Here is a 13,927-nt window from a genome sequence, read left to right as displayed (position 1 = left end):
GGTCAGGTTAAAATGGCCGAGTCCAATTTAAGGGGCAGGGGATTTAAAGGCGCTCGAGCGCGAGAAAAAACGTGAAGTGCGCGACGCCGTCTCGCGCTCTCATTGGTGGCGGTGGGAGGTCCACGCTGTCCTTCACAATCTGTGCGTGCGCGTGTGCGTGTGCGTGTGCGTGTGCCTCATCACTGACACTGTGACACTGTTCAGTGTCAAAATGAAGGAGTTTGTCAAACTCACTAAAGACTTTTAGTGACTTTGGTGGTCGTCTCGCGCGCACTCTCTGCAGCACGTGACACGGCAGAATGTCATGTTGATACATTTACATTTTTGGGGCTCCAGTTTATTAAGTGAAGGTCATGTCAGAGGTCAACGAGAAACAGCTGAGGCTTAAAAAGCTGCTGTGGGTAAAGGTCGTCCCATCTGTCAGTGTCCTTAAGTGTCACTTTACACCACATTTTAACATCTATACTCCACGTTTTGTTTGATATGTGTGCATTTATTTGAGTTATTAGTGTGTTTGCTGAAAAGCAGCACACTATTGTCCTTCTTAAAGGTGCATTATGTAATAAATCTAAATCAACTGGCCATAAAATCCTCCTAATATGTCACAGAGACTCAGGAATAATGTTCATATAACAAACTGAACTCACCAACAACAACAGTACAGACAAAATATTTGCATTAAAAAAAAAAATATTTTGCAGACTGCAAATCATGTTCATGTTTTGAAATCATGTTTTGGCGTCATGTGGCGCCACCTACCGCCGTCTACCAATCGTTGCAGTCAGTAGAGTCTCAGCTGCCGAGCGACCACGGGTTGCCAGTTACGTCAGAAAACGAAACCTAAAAGATACTCGGTATTTTGAATTCGAATGTAGTAACTGTTTTTGGCCACATTCTTACATATGGCACCTTTAAGTTTCCTTATTCCTGCATCAGCCAGATTTTTGGTCATCTCCTGCTCTTAGACCTTTTAAGATATCTCCACCGGTCCGACTCTGGAACGTCCGGCCGGAACCGGTGTAGTGTGGAAATTGAAGATTTGAAGTGTTACTGACCCAATATGTCGTCGATATTCTGCCATATTGGATCGAACAGAAAGCGAAACTAAACTTTCACACGTCACACATTTTGTCCGATCTTCGTGAAACTTGACGTACGTGATCCGTGGACCAAGCCTCGCAAAAGTTACCACAACGTAGCCACCAAACAGGAAGTTGGGTCACATACCAGGAACGCTTTCAGGTATCGCAACCAAACTTTGTACATGAACTCTGGACTCCAATATGAGGAACCACAAGATCTGAAAAAATGAAGTCTTGATGAAATTCTCAGCTGCTCGCATTAGTGAAATGCACCCGAGCAAGCACACTCTGCAGTTCCCCCCAAAATGCACTCTAGTTTAAGACTGTTGTCTTTTGTTTTAATGTAAAAGTGCATAGAAAGTACATAAATACACCTGCTGGACTCATGACACCCCCCCCCCCCCCCCTTTGTTATGCTTCTTGAGCCACAGACAGACATCTCTTACATTTCTTATCCAAACAAAGTCAAAGTTGTGTGTAATTTACTACTATGGTTGCCACGGTAACCTCCAATTGCTGAGGGTGGTGTATAGGGCTGAACGATTTTGAATAAATATGTACATAATTGCCAATTTTTGGACGGCGCAGAAGTTACTCGTTATTTAGTGATATTTCCGTCGCATTTCTAGCAATAATCTCTTGCGTTTCTTATCAGTTATTATAAGTTTGAATGTTTAAGTAGAAATGTCAATATCACGGTAAAACTAACACTAAAACACTATAAATACACAGCATGATGATGTGTTCGTGTGCACATTCATGTGGTTTTCTCTAACTACAAGTATTGCAGCAAATGGAGACATGACCTGATGTTTGTGTGTCTAAACACATACAGACACATATTAAAAAGAAACACTTTAATGTCGTACGTAACACAGTTCATCCATGATTTTACGTTAAGTTCATTGAACAGTAAAAATATAACCATATATATATATATGACCATACGAATGCTCAGATTTGAACATGAAGTATGGCACTATTTGATGTCCACACAACAATTATTCAAATAAGCCCCTGAATAAATGACAAAAACAACAAGGCACGCTTTATATTATACAGTATTTCTGGTTAAAAACAGTGAAATGATGTTTTTTAAGAGGTAGACGGCTGCTGACGATAAACAATCATGTAAATGCATTGCTTTTATGGAAACATTGATCCTGAAATACAACCCTTCTTGTGAATAATACATTATTTCCGTTAACGGTTAACAGTTAATAGTTCATATAACCACGCGTGCGGTCTGTCGGCGTAACGCTTCACCAGCGGTTTCCAAAGGACGACTCCCCCGAGCCAAAGTTCCGGTTTTTCAAGTAGCGCTTGACCTCCTGCAGCTCGCGCGGCCCGAGGCTCTGGTCGACCCCCGGGGCGAGCTGGGAGCTCAGCGGCGAGACGATGTAGCCGTTACGGTAGAGGCAAACCTGCTTACACATCTCAAGGCAGGTGTAAAGGAGGCCGAAGCAGGGCACGATCTGTGAAGAGACGACGCTCAGTGACTCACACCGATGATCTCCGTTATGTAAAACAGTTAGAAATAATGTAGATACGTCCTTATATAACATTAAATTAATCATAAATACACTCTATACATTGTTAATGTGGTAAACGACTATTCTAGCTGCAAACGTCTGGTTTTTAATGGAATATGTACATAGGTGTATAGAGGCTCATTTACACTGTTCTAATGGCGTTAGAAGGCTATTAGCACAGCTGAAAACAGATTTGTCGGTTCTTTGACGAAAGGGCAAAATTATTATTTGGAATAAAAATCATTATTTCTAGTGTTAACGGCGTCAACGTTAACGAATGGTGCGTTTCCATGACGACTGACCGGAAAAAGACGCGCGTGACGTCATGTTTACGTGACTCCCCGATTGTTAAAATGAGTCTCTAAAGTAACGCTAAACTTTAAAAACAGAGGCACACATACGCAGTTAACACAGGTACCCTGGTTATTGGTAGCGCTGCTCTTTTCGTTTAATAAACAGACCGCTCCAGTTCCAATGTAGGCTCGCTAACAGCGCTAAAGGAGCTAACGCAGCTAACGGAGCTAACTGGTAAACAGTGCCTGGACTCGACGTGCGTTAACGTGCATTAACCTAGTGCCCAGCACTAATTATTTCTAATTTTGTCAATATCTTGACTATATTTTCTATTCATTTTGCAACTCTTGATGAATAATAGTGTGACTTTTAATAGAAAACACAACAAAAAATGTATATGTGACCCCAAACTTCTGAACGGCAGTGTATAATATGATACCTTTCTTACGTATGACCTCTTTAAAGAAGATTTGAGCCTGTTTTTGGGGTAATAATAAATCATTCTGACTGATATTCTGCTTTACAGACACACAGTAGCTCCAGACGACCTCACAGGTACGCTGGTTATTAGTAGCGCTGCTCTTTTGGTTTAGTAAACAGACCGCTCCAGTTCGACCGCAGGCTCGCTAACGCCGCTAAACGAGCTAATGCAGCTAACAGAGCTAACTGGTGAACGGTGCCTGGACTCGACGTGCGTTAACGTGCTTTAACCTAGTGCCCAGCACTAATTATTTCTAATTTTGTCAATATCTTGACTATATTTTCCCTTCATTTTGCAACTCTTGATGAATAATAGTGTGACTTTTAATAGAAAACGCAACAAAAATTGCATAGGTGACCTCAAACTTTTGAACGGTAGTGTATAAAAAAAGAACCTTTCTTACTTATGACCTCTTTAAAGAAGATTTGAGCCTGTTTTGGAGTATTAATAAATCATTCTGATTGATACTCTGCTTTACAGACACACAGTAGCTCCAGACGACCTCGCAGGTACGCTGGTTATTAGTTGCGCTGCTCTTTTCCTTTAATAAACAGACCGCTCCAGTTCGACCGCAGGCTCGCTAACGCCGCTAAACGAGCTAATGCAGCTAACGGAGCTAACTGGTGAACGGTGCCTGGACTCGACGTGCGTTAACGTGCATTAACCTAGTGCCCAGCACTAATTATTTCTAATTTTGTCAATATCTTGACTATATTTTCTATTCATTTTGCAACTCTTGATGAATAATAGTGTGACTTTTAATAGAAAACACAACAAAAAATGTATATGTGACCCCAAACTTCTGAACGGCAGTGTATAATATGATACCTTTCTTACGTATGACCTCTTTAAAGAAGATTTGAGCCTGTTTTGGAGTATTAATAAATCATTCTGACTGATACTCTGCTTTACAGACACACAGTAGCTCCAGACGACCTCACAGTTAGCATGAAGTAGCATAAAGTTCAAGAGGCAGAACCTCGCTGGTCATATTTCTGTTACGACTTACACACTGAACATCGTGCACCCCCCCCCCCCCCCTGCCCCTCCAGTATTCACTTACCCTTTTGCAAAGGCTACAATCCTATCTCCGTCACACAGACACCAATGTGACACAGCACGTGCACTTATTTTAGCTCCCGTTGGCTCTACTGCGGTCTGGCCCGGGTGGAGGGTGACAGATTAAATATATACCTTTATGATGTTGGCTGTGAGACCGTTCCACAGCGACAGCACACCCTTGTTCTTGACAACTTGAATGAAGCAATCGATCATCCCGCTGAAATGGACGTCGACGCCGCCGCAATGTGGGAGGCGGGCGCTCTGCGCCTGAGAGAGAGAGGGATAAAAGTGAAAAGTGAAAAGTGAAGGGTTGCGATGGCGAAATGTGACCTTCTTCACTGCTCTGTGATGAGATGGAGTCAACTTTCTAACGCAGTCGATCGGAGTCGTGCACTTTTAAACTGTAAATAGTCCATTTAGCTGCTGCACAGTGTTCAGATCTCGCTACGTTTTTTTCGTAATGGCTTTCAAACACTCAAGGTTACTTCACCTCATCATCAACAGTTAAGATGAAATAAAAAAAAAAGACATATTAAGAAGTTAAATATAAAATGAAACGCACAGGATCAACACAGTAGATGGAGTTTAAAGATTAATACAAGAGTTTAAAATGCAGAATACTGAAAAAGATGCTAAGTTTTCAGTTGGGATTTGAAGGTAGACGTGTGTTGTGCTTCTTGACCCCGCCCACCCGCCTCCTGCAGTGCTGCTGTATACACACAAAAGCTCCCTCAGTCAGGTCTGATAGTATTTCTGCTCATGAAGACCAAACAGAGGCAGAGTAACAACATCATCAACAGCAACAAAGTGTAAAAGTTATGCACTGTAGCTTGAAACATAAATATTTTATATTATTTAATATGATTAGATTAGCCAACTCTTTAAATCAAAAATGGCCGACTTCCTGCTGCGTCAAGTTTGTGTCCGTAGACGTGTTCAGGATCGGTCTCTTCTGGCGATCGGTCACTGTATGGCAAAGTAATAGGGCACTTCCTGTTTCGTGGCAAATTCGCCAAACGTCCAACGGTTGCCGTGGCCACGCCCTTTTGAATCGACGAAACCCTTTTCGCGAACATTTTGCCTTTGATGTGATTAGTACAAACTGACATGTTTTTTTTGTTTTTTTTAATGTTGGTACGATAATTTACGTAGGGTGCAAATCGCCCAAGATGAACGCCAAATTCAAAATGGCCGACTTCCTGTTGAGTTGAGGCCGTGGTCCCGATGGACTTTTTTGTTCGTCTTGGGCTGTGACAAGTTCCCACCAAGTTTCGTGAAATTCGGTGCAACTTCATTTTTGCCTTTGCGTCATTCACGTTTCACCTTCGGGGAGGGGGGGGGCGATATAGAGCACTATGACAATATCGCATTTTCGCCCAAGTTTCCAGAGTTTTTAATGCACGTGCATGATGATCAGTGCCACTTTGACATCAGAGATGGAAAGTATGGCGACATAAAAGTCCACAAGTGTGCAGCAGTCACGCCGTGTTCTGCAGGCCGACGGTCATGTGACACAGGAATGTAACTTTAGATGCTTTCAAGGTTCCCGACGAGATCGCGCGGCCCCGCGATAGTTCAAGCGTTTATCTTTATTTGTGGAGGAAAACAACCATCAACCTGGCCGCTGGGTTAAACAATACTCGGCTCAAATCATAACCCTGAGCTTCAGCAAACATCCTCAGACGTGTTCTCGTTATCTATTCTCTGACTTTTTTAACGTTTAACTTTCTTAAAGACGCACGCACACACACACACACACACACACGCTCTGATAGTGAGCGACTATCTTTAGACGACTTATCTATAGCTTCTGCAGACCCGGGACACATTCACATTCCCAGCTGCTTGTTGAACCTTGTGGTAGTTAATAATAGGCCGATTAAAACCGGATGCAGAATTCTGTCCTTTAGCAGCGCCATTGTTCCCCCCGTGTGTGTGTGTGTCCTCTCTAACATGAAGGCACCTCTGGCTGGGTTTTAAAGGGACTTGGTGCAGACTGATATGCTCTCTGAAGACCAGGGTGGTGGACTCACAAAGTGTCCTGACGTTTAAAAAATTAAAAAATTAAAAATGAGTCCGTTATCAGTCCGGCACGGGACATTCCTTCTATGTGTTTATCCTCTACTAGAATTAGGAAGGTTAAGAGTTAACAGCCCTTTTGACCTGGTGGGGACTCAAACCGGCAACCCTCCTGTTACAAGCCAAGTTCCCTTTCCACTTGGCCACAGGGTGCCACGGGTGAGTTTTCCACAAAGAGTTTAATTCAGGAGCAAAGATGAGAAACTAAAGAATTATTATAACTGTGCATGTTCAAAAAGTTGAGTGGTTTGAGTGAATGAGTGAGTTTAAGGACATCAAACTGCCCCCTTCTGGACAAAAGGTGGTAATACAAGCAACAATCTCAAAACATACAACTGAGTTGTATTTGATAATTGAAGATGATTTCTGAATTTGAAATGATATATCGATTTCTTCCTGTGAAGGTATCTACAGTCAGGCAGAGACATCTACATACATAATACATGTTAAAAGAGATGTAAAAATACAATGGATAACAAACATAAAACAACACAAAAACACAGATTCAAAGTATCCTAGCATCCACTCGAAATCCTACTTTTTCACTTGCATTAATCAATATCATGATTCATAATTCATAATTATGAGATAAAAAGTCGAAATTATGAGATAAAATGTCATAATTATGAGATAAAAGTCATAATTATGCGGTCAAATTCGGAATAATGAGACAAAATCTGATAATTATGAGATTAAAAAGTCTAAATTATGAAATAAAAAGTCATAATTATGAGGTTTAAAAAAAATCGAAATTATGAGATTAAAAAGTCCTAATTATGAGATAAAAAAATATAGAAATTATGAGATTAAAAAAATCGAAATTATGAGATAAAAAGTAAAAAAGTCCTAATTATGAGATTAAAAACTAGTAAGTAAATAAAGCTTTTTTTTATATAGCAACTTTCACTGATGTAAAACCACAAAGTGCTTTACAATAAAATAAATACAATACATATTAGAAGAGATGTACAAATACAATGGATAAAAACATAAAACAACACAAAAACACAGATTCCCTAGCTTTTCACTCGAAATCATACTTTTTCACTTGCATTAATCAATTTCTACGTTCCACTTATTTCCCCTTGTTTTAAAAGGCTCAGCGACTCACCTGCATTTTCCTTTTGACCGTCTCAAACGGGTAGGAGAGCGTCTGAGACACTCCTGCAGCCAAACAGCCGCTGATGAAGTTCTGCAGCGGGGAGAAGCGAAAAGGAGGCTCCTGCCAGATTTTGTCCAGGTTCATGTAGACGGCATAGCAGCCGATGGAAAAGGGAAATGCACCTGTAATATAATAGAAATTGCTTTAATAATAGGTGGATATTCAATCATATATGAAATATATTAACACACACACACACACCTAAGACGGTGAGGGAAAAGCCCCTGTAGAGAGCCAGAAGCCCTTCGCCCCTGTAGATCTTGGACAGAGTGTGAACCACGCCCACGTACGTGGGCTGTGTGCAGTTCTGAGCGACGAGCCTGGTCTCCACCACCTCCAGAGGGTACGTGGCCAGAGCTGCCACCACGCCGGCCAGTCCACCGGCCAGTATGGCTCTCCACTGAGAGATGAAGCCCAGCTCGTCCATGTGGAGGTGGACGATCCTGCACACAGAGGAGAGGACGGATCACGTTAGAGAGGCTGTTTCTGTCACGTTGTGATTATTAGTTCATTACTTAGTTTGTATTTTGAAGACCAAACATTCCCTGAGGCTTTCAGAATCAATGAACATATACATTTACGTACGTACGAATGGAAAGAAATGAAAAATAAGGTTATTAATATACACATTCATACTATCTGTACAAATCTGTACTCACGCCCTTACTCACATACTCATATCTGTGTCTACAGTATTCGTATTTTACATTCTATATCGATTCTGTTTTGTTTATTTGTTAATTTTCAGTGAAATATAAAATACAAAACATTACAAGAAATGTGTGCCTAAATGCTAAATGCTAAATCTAAATGCTAATTATAAATGTTAAATATAAACATGAACATAAATATAAATCTTTTGGAAGAAACTAAATATTTAGCTAATATGCAAATTCACACTGTAACAGGAAGTACCAAAATAAAAGCTCAAAGAGGTCAGGCTTTGCATAGATAAGAGCAGTTATTTCTTCTATAAAGTGAAGACTGCTTATGAATTTACTTCATTTTGTGTCATTTATTTTAAATTATATACAAAGATCAAGACAAAAGTATTTTAGATGACAGGAGAAACTAGTATTGTTGAGATATTGTGTAGAATACGACAATAAATCCATTATTCATGAATTAAAGAAAATGTTTGTTGGTAAACTAGTTTCCGCTTTTCTTTGATTTTTCTTTGGAGATTTGTCATTTTAAATGTGAAAATAAACAAACACAAACTTCTGTGTGACGTTCTGTGTATGTGGAAGTGCACACTTCTCTAAAACAGCTGACCACACCTCCTGGAACACAGTGTACAGAGTGAGACAGTGTGGTTACAGTACATACAGTGGTGTGTGTGTGTGTGTGTGTGTGTGTGTGTGTGTTCTTGTACTTGCGGCATACTGAGGACCAGTGAGAGTTTTTAACCAACAACGTGAGGTCATTTTTACAGAGTGAGGACATTTTGGCCAGTCCTCACTTTGTTTTCATTGAAATCACTTCCTTATGTTGCTATAACATGCTATACTCAATTTGTCAAAAATTAAATCAAATCAAATTTTGGATCAAAATTTTTTTTTTTCAAATTTTGGATCAAAATTTTTTTTTTTCACATTTTGGACCAACATTTTTTTTTTGCAAATTTTGGATCCCATTTTTTTTCCCTCAAATTTTTTTCTCAAATTTTGGACGACATAGTATAGAATGACGTTTTTGTCAATGTTGGACCAAATATTTTGGGTCAAATTTTTTTTTTCAAATTTTGGGTAAAAAATTTGTTTCAAATTTTGGGTCAATTTTCTTTTTCAAATTTTGGGTCAATATTTTTTTCAAATTTTGGCTCAAATTTTTTTTTCAATTTTTTTTCAAATTTTGGTTCACATAGTAAAATGTTTGACCAAAAATTTAAAAAATAAAATAAAATCGAAAAAGTTTTCCAGCCCTTTTTGCTCTGGGGCTCCACCTGCAGACATGTTATGGTACTGCAACCAGTAGTTCTTTGTAGATGTCATTCATGAAGTTGATATTTGTAATTGTGTTGATTTATAAAATGGAAATGCTGGTCCTCAGTATGCAGCAAATACAAGAATGTGTGTGTGTGTGTGTGTGTGTGTGTGTGTGTGTGTGTCTGCACTCATCTACACACAGTAGATAATTCATTTATGACACTACACTGGAACCATGTTCTTCTACTCTCTGCTTCTTTCTCCATCAGTCATTCCACTATATGTTTTGTCCTGTAGTAACCCTGGGTAATATAATGTTAGTGCCCTCAGTTTAGCCTCACAGGCAGTACTTTCCTCTCTTTATGATGATGATGATGATGATGATAACAAGTGTCAAACACCACACCAGTACTAGTCAGTATTTAAGACATGCACATTTAACAATCAAATTCTACTTTCAAAGCAAACCATATTTTATTCTCTATTTATTTGTTACACAGTCAAACTTTTACTGTCAAACCAATGGCAGAGAAACAAAAACTATTTTATTTCTGCACACAACAATCGTCGTTAGTCAGATAGTGGCCAAAATAACTGGATCTGATGTCAGAAAGAGACAAAAGTATAAATTAAAAAACCAATATGACACTGAAACTCTAAATATGATGTAAAGCTTCACGAAATAATGGTAATATGTTATTAAAAAAGATATGAACAGTACGTCACCATGTTGTATGTTTAAAAAAAAAAAAGAAGACTGATTTTAGCCAGTTTTTAAAGGCACAAGATGACAGTGTCAATTTGTTTTTTAGATTAACAGATAACATTACATAAAGGTATTTTATTTTAAAACCTTTTCATTTATGATATATATATATATATACACAGGTATATAATATAATATAATATGTATACAAATACTTGGATTAATAAAGTATTCTGACTCTGACCACAGTGTTAACTGCCTGTGAGACAAAACTGAGGGAAATCCTTCCCCTGTGAAACATCGACTGAGCAGTTCCGGCTCTGTGATTGGTTCAAAGAGAAGGTGGCCCCGCCTTATTCAGTAAAACAGGAAGTAATATCATATGTTTAGCAACAAGGATGAAATAAAACCATTTAAACGAAACATTGTATCGTTATTTCACCGCGTTCGCCAACATTAATGTGTCAAGTTTGACAGAATGTTACACATGTGTGTGTTTTTATATATTTTTTATACACAAACTTCCCATTGTGGAGCCGAGTCAAAACAAAGTAACCAGACAATACAGTAACATAATAACGCCCACATGCAACTATTAAGGTTATGTTTATTATTTATTAAGCGTGAACCCGACTCACTTTCTGTAAGTTGTGAGGTGAAACGCGTTGTAAGGAAACAGCCGCAGACAAGACGCGAGGTTTCCTTTCCAGAATCCTCTCAGTCCTTCGTTGTTGTAAATCAGGAGGAAACTTTGACACAAACCTCGTTTACTGTGGAAAGTTCCCACCTGACTCTTGATTTTCACAACCTCCAGCGGCGACGTGACGGTTTTACTGAAGAAACCGGCGAAACCGATGCACATGAAGCTCTGTGAGCCCGTCAGTCTGTTGTCCTTCTTCACTGAGCCCATCACTCGCTCTCTCTCTATTCCCTGAGATTATTACAGATTATCCACCGATTGTTTGTTTGTTTGTTTGTTGACGAGGATTACACAGATATCTAAATATGGACAGCCATTGGAAACATAATATCCGTCCTTTGCCCAGCTGTGACAAAGTCACGTCACTGTGTGTGTGTGTGTGTGTGTGTGTGTGTGTGTGTCTGACCATGGAGCTGAAGTGACTTCCCAGTAACACCAGAGGGCGCTGTTTGAGAAACAGTGAAAACCAAATGCACAGTCCTATGGAAGCCCATTTCCGGTGGAGGAAAAGAGGTAAAATTTATAATAAAACTAATAAAAATATCCTCAAAGTAAGTCGAAATTATGAGACAAAAAGTCAAAATGTCCTAATTATGAGATAAAACGTCATAATTATGAGATTAAAAAAAAGTCGAAATCATGAGATAAAAAAGTAAAAACTGTGAGATTAAAAAGTCGATATTATGAGATAAAAAGTCGATATTATGAGACAAAAAGTCGAAATTATGAGATAAAAAGTCGAAATTATGAAATAAAAGGTCCTTATTATGAGATTTAAAAAATATATATATATCGAAATCATGAGATAAATAAAAAAAATCGAAATTATGAGATAAAAAGTCAAAATGTCATAATTATGAGATAAAACGTCAATTATGAGATAAAAAAAAAAGTCGAAATCATGAGCTAAAAAAGTCAAAACTGAGATTAAAAAGTCAAAATTATGAGATAAAATGTCATAATCATGAGATAAAAGTCATAATTTTGAGATCAAATTCGAAATTAAGAGACAAAATCTCATAATTATGAGATAAAAAAGTCGAAATTATGAGATAAAAAGTCGAAATTATGAAATAAAAAGTCATAATTATGAGATTTAAAAAAATATATATATCGAAATCATGAGATAAAAAAAAATCGAAATTATGAGATAAAACGTCATAATTATGAGATTTTAAAAAAAGTCGAAATCATGAGCTAAAAAAGTCAAAACTGAGATTAAAAAGTCAAAATTATGAGATAAAATGTCATAATCATGAGATAAAAGTGATAATTTTGAGATCAAATTCGAAATTAAGAGACAAAATCTCATAATTATGAGATAAAAAAAAAAGGTCAAAATTAGGAGATTAAATATTCCTCCTATAATGTCCCCACTCATGGAGTGAGGGCATGCTGTGTGTCATTGTTTCCATAGGTGGCGCCATTGTCCAACATTTTGACTTGACGTGACAGCCAGTGATGAGTGTCAGGAAATCTCACTCATGTCATATGAAGACTGTGTTTGTGTTTAAACAAAACAAATAAAAGGGGATTTATTCAATCATTTACTTAGTTTCATGCACACACTTTAAAAACTCTCTTTTAAATAAAGGTTAGTCTGAATTATTTGAATTTATTTTAATTGTTTATTTTATTTTAAAATTGAGTGTTTTGCCTCAAATTTGTTTAGAAAATAAGTTTTAAAAGCACAATTGGCTGTTTTTTCCCCCAACATTCAATGTAATTCTATCATGATAATGATGTTTTTGCCTTATTATAAACTTGTTTTTAATGTGATAAGTTATGTAAAGTTCATGTGCACTGACAGTATGAGATGGTCGACACGTTCCCGTACGACTAAACTAAATCATTTTTTCATGCAGTCGGGCCTGATTTAGCGTTTCAGTGCATCTATCAGCAGGGATCTGTTGTCCCTGTCTTGTTCCAGCATCATGTTTGTTTTCTCCTTGTCTCGGCCTTCCAGCAGCGCCTCCCTCCCCTGCCGGGACGACAACCTCAGATACACGCCGGGGATCCCACCTTCTGTCTGAAGGCCTCACCACTTGGCTGCTTCACAAAGACTGTGTGGAATAACAGAGCCAAACAGAGGAAATGACAGCGTGATCACAGGGTGTTTCACACACACACCGGCTTTCACCTCTGAGAAAAATCCTCAGGATCTAACATGGAGTCACGGCAGTGATCGAGAAACAAGTGCAGACGATTATTACCACGGCCATTAGCAGATTATCATTTAATTAATCAAACTATTATTCATAAACATTGCTATATTACTCAAATTTAAAATTTTTGATGATCTGTTTGATTTATTCCATTCATTATTTTTAATTCAAAACATATAAATGCACTACACGACAGACACAAAATGTACTAAGAGACAGAACCAGAAGTGTCTGCTAGCATATGTATGGACAGTAGGGACAGGACGAGACCGATATCACAAAGTCAATACTGATATTAATCATTAAAGACCGTTTATGAACACATGAAGCTGTTAACAACACATTTGTGCTGAGTCATTTTAAAGACATAATTCTAAACAGGCCCAAACATGACTCAGCTAGTATCGAAAACGACTTTTTTTTTATCTGTCCGATATGCGATCCAGTGATTTTGACCAGTAGCCGATACCGATACTTGACCAATACCAATTCCCACAGACAATATTGCCTATTAGATCTTTTGTGTTTGAGTGTGTTTGAGTCATTTTAAAGACTTATCTAAAATGCTTTTGCCGGTTTTTATTGACATTTTTACAATCTGTGATTGTTGGATTGTATTGAATACTACAATTTTTATCGGTCCAATGTGCGATCTGGTGATTTTGGCCAGTAGCTATCAGACCGATACCGACACTTGACCGATACCGATTCCCATAGACAATAACGATGTATTAGA

At 38.3% G+C, this 13,927-nt stretch overlaps 1 protein-coding gene across 1 annotated transcript; it reads right to left on the bottom strand.

Annotated features, from left to right (window-relative positions):
* Positions 1-2,344: 2,344 nt before the first annotated feature.
* On the bottom strand, positions 2,345-11,236 carry slc25a43 (solute carrier family 25 member 43; the record flags this gene model as incomplete). The annotated part of the gene is made up of 5 exons (XM_083890762.1): positions 2,345-2,557; positions 4,584-4,718; positions 7,642-7,814; positions 7,894-8,135; positions 10,965-11,236. 5 exons carry the CDS (start codon positions 11,234-11,236, stop codon positions 2,345-2,347), a joined length of 1,035 nt encoding a protein of 344 aa, XP_083746888.1.
* Between the last annotated feature and the right edge of the window lie 2,691 nt (positions 11,237-13,927).

The sequence above is a fragment of the Microchirus variegatus genome, assembly GCF_963457635.1.
Source record: "Microchirus variegatus genome assembly, chromosome: 6".
Classification (NCBI taxonomy): domain Eukaryota; kingdom Metazoa; phylum Chordata; class Actinopteri; order Pleuronectiformes; family Soleidae; genus Microchirus; species Microchirus variegatus.
The sequence above is the reverse complement of the archived record's forward strand: the minus strand, read 5'-3'. Positions and strand labels throughout refer to the sequence as shown.